The sequence below is a fragment of the Electrophorus electricus genome, chromosome 9 (genome assembly GCF_013358815.1).
Source record: "Electrophorus electricus isolate fEleEle1 chromosome 9, fEleEle1.pri, whole genome shotgun sequence".
In the NCBI taxonomy this organism is placed as follows: Eukaryota; Metazoa; Chordata; class Actinopteri; order Gymnotiformes; family Gymnotidae; genus Electrophorus; species Electrophorus electricus.
The window spans coordinates 15,296,818-15,307,664 of record NC_049543.1 but is presented as its reverse complement, the minus strand read 5'-3'; the positions used below and the strand labels follow the sequence as shown (position 1 = coordinate 15,307,664).

The window sequence follows — 10,847 nt, the reverse complement described above, 5'->3', positions numbered from 1 at the left end:
GTCTCGTTTGTCGCCTTTTTTTCTCCTTAAGACAAAAACAAATTAAAATAAGAGCAGAAAAACTGAGCAGAAATAAACAACTATTAAAATTCTAGATGCACTGTGGAATGTTCAGAGAAAAACAAGACACTCCAGTCTCTATTGTATTTAATATGTGGTATTTAACTGTCAATATGGGGACATTACGACAAGGGAGTGTGCTCAGCTGACCTGTCTATGATTTTATTTTATTTTATTTTTTAATCCTAGTCTTTGATTAAGTTAAGGAATTTTTCTTTCAAAGAAGAGAAAAGGGATGGAACATGTGAAACACAAACATAAAAATAGGTATGCATTTATCTAATATACTGATGACTACGATTAGGTGAGACAAGTTTTAGGATATAATAATAAGTGTATTATTTCCATCACACTTTTCACCTGAGTCTCCTGTGTTTCTGGATAAAAGAAAGTAATATAACACAAGCAGTTATACAATTTCCGAAAGGCATATTATTTAGAAATAAAGAAGAACTTGGTTATTATTTGGTTATTAGGACACATGAGGAAAGCATTTTAGTTGCATTCATTTTGCCAAAGACATCCATGACTGAAACAAGCTTCCTGTCACCACTGACCACCCTCCTAGCGTTCATGTCTCCACGGTTTCCCTGTCTAGTGTCTTTATTTTGATTTACTCCCTTGTTGTGGTTCCATTCCTTCGTTTCGTTTTCTGCACCCCTCATAATTTGCACTTGTGTCTGGTTTAATGCTCATTTGACCATGTTTTTAAGCCCTGTTTTAGTTTAGTCTTGTTGCTATTTATTGTAAGTCCAGCTGCTGTTTGTTAATCGAGGCTTCCGTGCATGTGAATATAAGCCTGAATGTTTATCCTCGCCCCAATGTTACAGCCTGCATCCCTGGTTTGTCTTCGTGCGCTTTTCTTTACTTTAGTTTATCATGAATTCTCGGACACTCCATGTTAATAATTTGACCCTGGACTTTGGATTTGCCCCTAATAAATCTCACTCTTTTCCACACACTGCTCATCGTTACACTTCCCCAACCTACTATATTTACATTAAAACTCCGTCAACAGCAAGTCTTTAACGTTGAGGGTTTTTTTAATCTGTGTAAAATTACATAATTTCTGCTGTTTCAGAAGTGAAGGATTTGCGTGCTCTAAATTTTCATCCATGCCAATGCACAGAGGTTTTGGTATGGAGATTTTATCCCGATCTATAGGAGCAAGTGTGATGGACTATAAAGTTGACGAGAAAGAAACCATCCGTTTCGCCGCCGTTTATGTCCATAGATGCTGCTATTACCAAAACTAGTACTGCGCTGATTCTTAGAGGACGGTTGATTTGACCGGATGTCGCAGCAGTACGGCCGACTACTCCTGATCATAACGTATTCATGACAACTCAGCCCTTTTTACGACTGAGGTGCTCACACGACAACGCGTGATCTTGCACCTTTTATGTGTTTTAAGAAAAACGCTCAGTGTTTTAAAGTGCAGCAGCGAATTTTGATCTAACGCGTTACTAAGCTCTGTGAGCAGAGTAATTTCTCCCATTGTGTTGAAATGAACAGGTGTCTGTTATTAGTTCAAGCATTGTATGTTCTTTGAAAGGCTCTATGTAAATGTAACTTTGCTCATTCAGTCATATCTTGTGTTCTGTGAAGGACATTTTTTTGAAAACAAACAGCAAAAAGCCTGACTTTCTTGGTGATTTTATTTCTCTTACTGGCTGCCTGGTTCACTGATCACTGCCTGTCCTTGGCAGGATGGATATTGTGTGTCTCTGAAAATGTATTAATATTATTAGTATGTGCCTATCGCTCCTCTCTATTCCAAAGCTGACCCGATTTCCATAATTCTCGTATTGCATAAGACATTTATTTCCATTATATGTTTTAGCATTCAGGTGGTCATTTTTCTTTTCAACAGTTATTGGCGTGATCCAATAGATCCAAAGTCAAACGAGTACGCACATCATGTGTTGAACCCATCCATAGTATTTTTCTGCTTATCTAATATGCCAATATTTTCTCGTAACCATCCCACCAAGTACGAAAAACACCCAAACCTAAATGCTTAGTAACTAAAGTAAAGCTTGTGTCAGTGTCTTAATTTATATTCTGCATTAGTTCATCAAATGGTTATTTATTGAGAGTGAGTCTGTATTTTGTATTTGAAAAAAAATAAAACTGTCAGCATTAAGCAGGTTTGTTGTCAGGTTTGAAGGCTGTGGTTGTGCTATTTTTCTGGCCTTTCTGGTCAACTAATTTCTGTACCCAGTCATTTCATCAAGGGAGGTGTGTTGCTATTGAAATGTCTAACTTCCTTCATCTAGGGAATTCATGACATACATTAGAATTACATTTATTATAGCTGCAGGTGGCAAGTAAAGGGTCCAATCATTTTATCACATCTGCACAACTTGGTTGCTGATGACATCCCATATAAAGTTCACCAGCCTTTGTGGTTGGTTTTGAGGTTTTGTTTCCAGGAATGTTGTATTTTGAAACCAATCTCTCAATTATCTCTGCTGAATTGCTTTATATAAATATTATTTTTCTGATTCGACATGACTAAGAAATATAGTTTCCCCAGAAGGTCAGTTCACCCCAAATGTACTTGCATTCACAGTATGTTCATATACACCATTGAAGTTTGGTGATAATCTAACACTCTATGGCTAAGTTTTAGCCTATTAATAAAAATCCTGCTCTTGGGGATTGATAGTTAAATACACATATTTTTGATCATTATTTACAAGAAGATCTGCATTTTTTATATTTAAAAGGTATCTCTAGATCAAAAGGTCACTGACTTGTTTGAAAGGTGCATTTGCCCAACTAATTTAGGTATCAAAAATCAGGCTAAAAAAAGGTTTACGAAACGTATTGAACTTTTTTTATGAAATAGTCACAAAGTATTGCACTGTATAAACTGCATTTCTCATGCACAATTGGTACACAATGGGATTGACTCATTTTTCTGTTTTTAAATACCTTTTCATATGTCAGAGGGGCTCTGTTGGCAAAAATGTCCTATAATTCCCATGCTAGCTCAAAGTCCATAAATCAATACTCATGTCAAGTTTCATAAGAATTACTCAAAGAAGTCTTAATTTTTTTTCAGCTGTTTTGAATGAATCAGTACACCTTGGAAGGATTGATAGGTATGTAAGTGCCATATACCATACAAATATCAACATGTTTCAGTCTCATCAACATTTTGATACCAAATTTGGGAAGATTGGAGAAAGGTCCTACGACTAGTGTGTTACAGTTCATCAGCAACATAAAAAGTAGTAGGATATTTAAATTTAAAGTTATTTCTACAAGAATCAACGTTATAGAAGTCCACTGAAGCCAGTTCTATGATTAGCCCATTACCTGAAAAACATTAGCCAGTGTTTGAGTCATCCTTAGGAATCCTTCAGCTTGCTTACAGAAGCAGTATGCAAAATTTCATCTTGATCAGAAGAGCAGTCATTGAGAAACAGTTATTTGCATATTATAATGCCCCATATTGACAAAACTGCTACATTTGGTAAGCTACCTCAAAGTCAATACTGGTATAAGTCTTTTAAATTTCATGAAATCTGAACATGTCCTTCAGGAGTGACAGCTAGTTAAAGTTAAAGTTAAAGCCTGACCTATGTACTACTAATTTGTACTACTAATATTAGACTGGAATAGGACAGCTGTATTTTTTATGTCAGGTTTTTGTTTAAATAATTATTGAGATTCAGACTCTTGCAAATATTTTGACACCAATTTCACTCAGATTGTGTGAAAATCCTAGGACTGGTTTGAAATTAGCAAAAAAATAAAAAAACAAACAAACAAAAAAGTGAAATCTAATGGGCAGAGCCTATCTGAATTCAGGAGAAGCCAAGGAAGAATAAAATAAAAAATAAATAATATTATTTCTATATTCACCTCTGTCTTTTCTTTTGAACATCTGCAAATGTTAAATATAGTTTTGTCATGCAGTTCATAAAGGAAAAAGCAAAAATACAATAGAGTCAGAACTTTTGTTTCTTTGTCACACAGTTTTATTATTTTTTTGAATTATTGTATTGTCTTTTAGCACACAGTTGGCAAATGTGTCCATCCTCTTGTCGATTGTCCTTGGACTTGTCCTCGGCCTCACACAGCCAGGTGAAAAAGGCTGTCACGGAATTGAGGGCCACACCTTTGCCTCTTGTTGTGCTTGGACAGCAGCTGCTGGTGCACCTTCCTCTGCTCCTCCTGCTCCTCAAGTTTGGCCTCCTTATGAATCTGCTCGATGGTCTTGGGCCCGTGGTCAGCTCGCCGCGACACCCAGTTATTCTAGAAAAGCAAAATCAGCAGATGCATACTTTTGCATCACCATGCGCTGGAATGGCAAACACAAACACACAAACACAGGCAGAGTCTCTAACCAGTCGCAGGTCGATGACGTCCTGGAGCAGGAACCGAATGCGTGAGGAACCCCTCCTCTCCTTCACTGTCTTTTCTATATATTTAAAGTAATGATCCATTTTTGGCTGAGAGAGAGAGAGAGAGAGAGAGAGAGAGAGTGTAAGAGAAACGTCGACAAATTTCAGATATTCTTCACCTTTCGATTCGATCAGGTGTGCTCTCAGCTGAACTCATGTCACAAGACGTTTATGACTCTTATGTAAACCCTGCTGCCTTGCACGTTGGTCAGTGCTGTAAAGCAGTTCACTGCCACTGTGGGTGTAGCTGTGCTGTCATCAGCTGCACTTGGCTTTGGGGAATCCAGGGTGCAGCAGCAGGAGGTGGCAAACGTGGAGGAGGCTGTGAGAGCAAAACCTTCTAACAGCTGACCAGTCCTGAATAAAAGCCTTTCATTTTGTCAGCTGCAGTAGGAGCAGAGCTAACAACCACACTAACAACTTCACTAACAACATGAACTTGGACACTTTTAAAATCATTGCCAAGGCCTAATAATACACTGATATCAGCACAGCATGCTAGTCGCACTATAGATGATGATCCTAATTAGTTGGCTACCCTGTAGTCAGAGTGCAGGCAACAGGCAAGCAACAGAAAACACTGACGGCAAAACTTTTATAAACAACATTTCAACATGCTTGTTTTTTGGTTAAAAGCGTGCATGGAGAAAAAAAACCACAATAAAAAAGACCAGGAAACTTGAACACAAATAACTGTCACACTAGTTGGTGACTGAACTGTCAACATCACAACTGCCATTCCTACTAGAGACAAAATTGACAGTCAATATACAATATCCAAAACTTCTTCATCCAGTTTCGATGTGTAAAGTACTTGTTGTGAAAAACGCAACACAGACCAAATCTGGACAAAATCCGCACAGCCGCTGCACTGCACACTAGCACTCATCTACACATGCGCCGTAAACCTTTACATGACATATTAAAGATAAACCGATGCAAGTGCTGAGCATCTGCTGAGAATATTAAATCAACCCAGACCAGGCCCGCGGCCTGCTTACCCTGGCCTTCTCCAAGTCCAGGTCTTTGCCGATGGCTGTGAGGAGGTGGCACAGACGCTCCAGGCTCTCCTCGCTGTGGTTCATGAACAGCTTGACCACACAGTCGTGCATGATGGCCTCTGACAGCATGTGCAGCTTGAACAGCTCCCCGATGAACTTGATGTTACCGATGGACCTCCTGTGGGCCTTGTCCTTCGCCTCCTCCAGATCCTCCTCCAGCCTCTCCCGCTCGCTGGCCTTGCGAGGAGTAACCAGAACAAAGACAAAAGCAAGAAACAGCGCGTTTGGACCCGATAACGACCAGGCCGCCTCCCAGCACTGCTGCCGATTTCAGTCCCCTTTCTCCTGATCTGTGGGTTGGTGAGTCGGGTAAACTAGACAGGAGTGCTGCTTACTGAAGTGGCCGCTTCCAGCTGGTGCCGCAGCTTCTCCAAAACATCATCGTTGACCTTGTCCTTCTCAAACTCCTTCTGACAGCGGTTCAGCAGCAGCTTTTGGAAACCCACAGTGCTGGTGGGCTTGTCTGCCATGGGCACTTTTAACTACACAGGAAAGACATGTAGGAGAAACACTTGGGTATAAGACAGTGTTGAGAGTTCTGTTACTAAATAGAAGCTGATTAAAGCTCCATGTCAGTTTAGAGTGGTTCAAACAGAGTTCACTTCTGTGTGGCATTTGCCTTTGTATGGAACTTCAGCAGCAATGTATGGGAACATGTTACTCACCATAGCCAGGCAGCTGCACATATTGCCATAGACCATAGAGAAGCTGGGCTCATCGATGGCTTTTTCAAAAACCAGGTCAACCACGCCTTTGAGGCGCTCCTCTGTGTCGATGGTGAGGTCCATCACCTGCTTCATCAGCTGGTTAAACATCTGCGGTGTCAGTTTGTTCAGGATACTGCGCACCTTCTGGAAAAGCTCCTGGAGAGGAAAACAGACTACCGACTAAGCTTTCCATTACAAAGATCCCAATCTTTTGTTAAATTCAGCAGTTCTTCCACATAATGACTAACTCCTCACTTTCACCAAATATTTACTCTGCCATTTGGAACTTCGTCATGAACAAAAATCACTCAACTTTGCTATATAGACCGATAAAGGCATCATACATCAATCACACTTTCCGAGAAGTGAAGCACTGGCAGCAAACAGTTTATCAAATCTTATCAACTAAAACCCCTCATGTGCTCCAAATTCAAATTAAAAGAAAACCCATTAGAACCAGCTACAAGAATTTAAGATTTAATCAACATATAACTCCTACAAAAAAAACAAAACAAAACATAATAACCAAATCTGATCCAATAATAACCCTACCGACCAGACAATGCAATGAAGATCTGTCAATCTCTCCAAATGCTGAATTGCACACAAATTTGCAAGAATATTTTTAACACAACCATTGGGTGTTAACCTATAATATATACAAGATCATCCACAGAATACACTACAATATCTACAATACTCTCTCACCAAAATCAACACCACAATCAACACAAGGAACAACAAGCACACAAGATCTGGTCCTCAGTATCATCACACCCCCTGTTTACACTAGAAACCAATGTCCCCCTGCATAGCTACATTCGTGCACACTCCCCGCACACCCACCCAATTAAACAACGACTCTATAATTTAAACATCCAATTCTTGAAGAGCATATCGCAAAAAAAATTAAGTAGCTTTCAAGCCCACCATAACAGGCTGTGACTCTGAAATCTGAAAACAGGGCACAGCGGAGTGAGGTGCTGACCTGAGTTTTCTGGGTCTGGGGGTTCTGGGTGTTCTCCCTTTTCATGCCAGGCTTCCAGGCATTCTCGGCCTTCTTCAGCTGCACTTCGTCGTTCACGGACACGTTGGTAATGATCTTGCGGGGAGGCGGCCGTCTCGGGCCTACACTGAGCAGCTGAAGCAACGAATGGGTGCTCTTTATTATGGGCGGTAACAATGTCACAAAGACCTCGGTCACATAAGATGACCAGGCGCTCATTCATTTGTGATAGAAGAGAAGGGATGAGCGGAGAGACCCACCGGTGCACCCCTGCCTCCAGGAATTGCCCTGCTGAAGTCTGCAGAGGCTGGGTTGAAGTCTGGGTCTCTGGCGATAATGCGAGGGCCCACCTGCTGCAGGGGCAGCTTGTTTTGTTTGATCTAGAAAACAACAGAGTCAAGTCGAAGTCCATCAGCCCCTCTCCATGGAATGGTTTTAAAGGTCCCCTAAGGCCAATGTTTTAGCAGGCTTACCTTGTCCAGTACCACATCAGAGATGGGAGGAAGCCCCTCTGGCTTCTGCATGCAGGCAGGCATGAACTGGAAGGCCAACAGGAAGTCTCTATCATACTGCCTCTTCCCATCCTTCAGCTCTGGTTCTGCATGCAGAGAGGGGTACAGTGAGCACCTGGAGAGAGGAATCACCTCTCTGTCAGGACACTGGGCCTGCCCCACAGGAGTGTCCTCTTTTGGCTTCTTCCAGGTGTTGGATAAACTAATTGCTGTAAAACATAACAAATCAGTCTGGTGTCTTTTTAGTGTCCTAACATAGCATGTCATGCATGTGGTTATTTACCTTGACTCAAGCTTTGCCTAAGCTTGGACTGTAAGATGGGCTCCACTTTATCCTCCAGCAAGACCTCTGGCTCCTTCCCAGTCTCTTTCAGCTCTGCCCCAGTGGAGGCTCCACAGGCCTGGACTGCCTCTATAACAGCCTGGCCTGGGAGAGTGAGGCCTGAAGGAGCAGCAGTGCTGGAAGGCAATGAGGGCGTCAGCGTGCCTGAGGCAACCGCCTCTCCGGCTGCTGGACTTGCAGCCTTCGCCGGACAGTGGGCCTCCAGGGCCAGGCCGACATTGACATTCCCCTGCTCTGCTACCTGGCTGTTCAGCTGCTGGGATTTGAGGTAGAAAATGCGAGGATAATGAGGGTGTGGACATAAAAACTAGCAAAAGACGGAAAAGATGGAGAGAGAGAGAGATACTGCACACACATGCAGAAGAAGGGGAATGGCAATGAGGGTGGGGGGGGTGAGCACAGCACAGCACAGCACCGCACAGCACAGCACAGCATAATTAGAGAAGTGAGTAGAGAAAGAGGCAAAGAGAGAGAGAGGAAATGAGAAAGCACAAGAGGGCAAAAGATCCAGCCGCAAAGGCACAAAATGTGTGTGTGTGGAGGTGGGGGGGGGGGGGGGGGTGAAGACACAAAGACAGCAAGAGACAGCAGACAAGCATGGGGTGCTTAAATAAATGGGCAGGAGAAATAGAGAAAGAGAGGAAAGAGGAACACTGTTAACATTTAGGGAAAGAGGACACAAAGTAAGTGCAACAGCGCAGTAGTGAGTGTTCCCTTTACAGAGAGGCCTTTCCTCAGAGGAGCTGAGGTGCTCAGGGTTTGGCTGAATCCTTCTTACAGGGCCTTTACGTGGGCTGTCTGTGTAGAGGGAATACGAGGGAAGATCAGGAGGATTCGAGTGGCTGTGAGGGAGAACTAAGATGGAGGCAGACGAAAGAATAGGCACGGCAAGTCGGAACATCAAAACACATCTGAGAAGCCTTCTTAAATCAGAACAGCCACAATCACACAAGCTACTGGAACCAGTCAAATATGACGGAGGAGGGTCAACGGTGTGACCGAATCACTGAAGAAGGAAGAGAGAATGGCCGGAAATCAAACTACACCATCAGATTTTGTTGCTGATTGTATGATGCTTTTAATAGGACAAGACAATGAAAGCCAGCCAAACAACCAAACAATCAGCTCAGAGCTTATTATGAGGGAGGACTAGATGAGAGAGTACTTTGACCTGTGGAGTGGATCACGTGAAGCAGCGGCCTGCAGCCGATCAGAGGCTCGGGCTGTGGGACTGAATGGCTTACCTGTGGAGCAGTAGGGGTAGTGCAGGGACGTCCCACTGGTGGGCTTGTGTTCTGGCTAATGCCTACTCCTGACATGATCTCCTCTGTGATATCCTTGCCATCCTGGTTAGGGTCTTGGATACGGATCTTAGCGAACAGCAAGTTATTTGCATCTATTAAGTCAATCCACAATTAAATTAATTTCACCTCTGAGGCAGGGGGAATACTCACTGTTTTCTTTACCCTCTTAGTGGGTGGAGGCTGCTGAGCTGTATGCACTATTATGGATGGAGATTTGGTGTATATGGTCTGGCCAGGATAGTATGAAGGCCCTGCCACTAGTGGTGACCAAAAAAAAGCACTGGTTTCAGTTAGAGAGCAAAAGAAAAACCAGTTTCAGCCAGCAGGAATACCCAGAAGAAAGGTCTCTTTATCGGTGAGAGCACGCATGTACGTTTCCCAGGTGGGGGTAGAGAAAGCGAAGTCCAAACTCACCATATGCTAGTGGGCAGTCTGCAGGAAAGAGCCCAGGGTAGAATGTACTGGGTCCTGTGGGCTGGACGGAGTACTGCTGGGGATGTCCCACGTAGGGACGGCCACTGTGGTGATACTGAGAATGAAACAGAACAGCAGAGGTAAAGGGCCTAGCACCAGACATGGCCATTCATATAGGACACTCCTAAAAGAGATATTCAAAGCAGTAAACAAACAAAAAATACAAAAACATTTAGTTTTTACACTGAAAAAAAAATAAACTAGAATTTCTCATTTCTGCTTCCAAGATAAAACATATTTCTAGCTGCACATTTTAGGAGCAGTTTATTTATTGCTGGCCAACCTGTTTATAGACAGATTTTCAACCCATTTGCTACACTGTGTACATATTTGCACAGGCGCTTTTCTCTGCTCTGGGTACCTGAGGCACGTAGTACTGGAGTACGTAGTACTGGCCGGTCTAGGATGAGGTGAAGGGCATGGGCGTCAGGAACATCATGATGGGCTGGCTGGACACGGGTCGAAAGGAAGCGCTGTTACTTGGAATGGCAGGCTGGGCTGTCTGCATCTGAGGGATCTGGAAAAGCTGGGAGAGGAGAGGAGTGGAGAGTGAGGGTCACAGAGCAGCGTGGCGTATGCCGCAGCAGCCGGCTCAGACGCTCGGAGTGAAGACTTTAGTCAAGAGTTGAGTCGTGGACTCTACAGCAGTTGTACTGGGAATGTTGAGGAGATATATACATAAAAAAAAAAAGTTTAAAATTTAAGGGATTTTGAATGTCCTATTATGCTAGGCATGCAAGATACAAAAAGAAAACCTTTCAAGAGTCTGTTGGCATGGCACTAATACAAGGGTGAATGAACTAGCATGGGATGCGGCTGGGAGACAGGAATCCATCTGCCTCTGAGATTGATGTGTGAGTTGGGGAGGGGAGTGCAGTGGCTAGAACACTAAACTTGGCGAGGTTTTACCACAGGCACACAGAGGAGCATGCAGCATACAGTGGGAGGTGCTGCGCTGCGGC

The 10,847-nt window shown here is 43.0% G+C and overlaps 1 protein-coding gene across 1 annotated transcript; it reads right to left on the bottom strand.

The window, feature by feature from the left end:
- Nucleotides 1-4,102: 4,102 nt before the first annotated feature.
- On the bottom strand, nucleotides 4,103-9,456 carry LOC118242000 (eukaryotic translation initiation factor 4 gamma 3-like). The gene is made up of 10 exons (XM_035530046.1): nucleotides 9,352-9,456; nucleotides 8,048-8,360; nucleotides 7,726-7,850; nucleotides 7,513-7,632; nucleotides 7,235-7,387; nucleotides 6,205-6,402; nucleotides 5,875-6,021; nucleotides 5,480-5,716; nucleotides 4,422-4,526; nucleotides 4,103-4,329 (listed from the first exon to the last, which is right to left on the bottom strand). The coding sequence occupies exons 1-10, from the start codon at nucleotides 9,424-9,426 to the stop codon at nucleotides 4,147-4,149; spliced, it is 1,656 nt and encodes a 551-aa protein (XP_035385939.1). The 5' UTR covers nucleotides 9,427-9,456; the 3' UTR covers nucleotides 4,103-4,146.
- Between the last annotated feature and the right edge of the window lie 1,391 nt (nucleotides 9,457-10,847).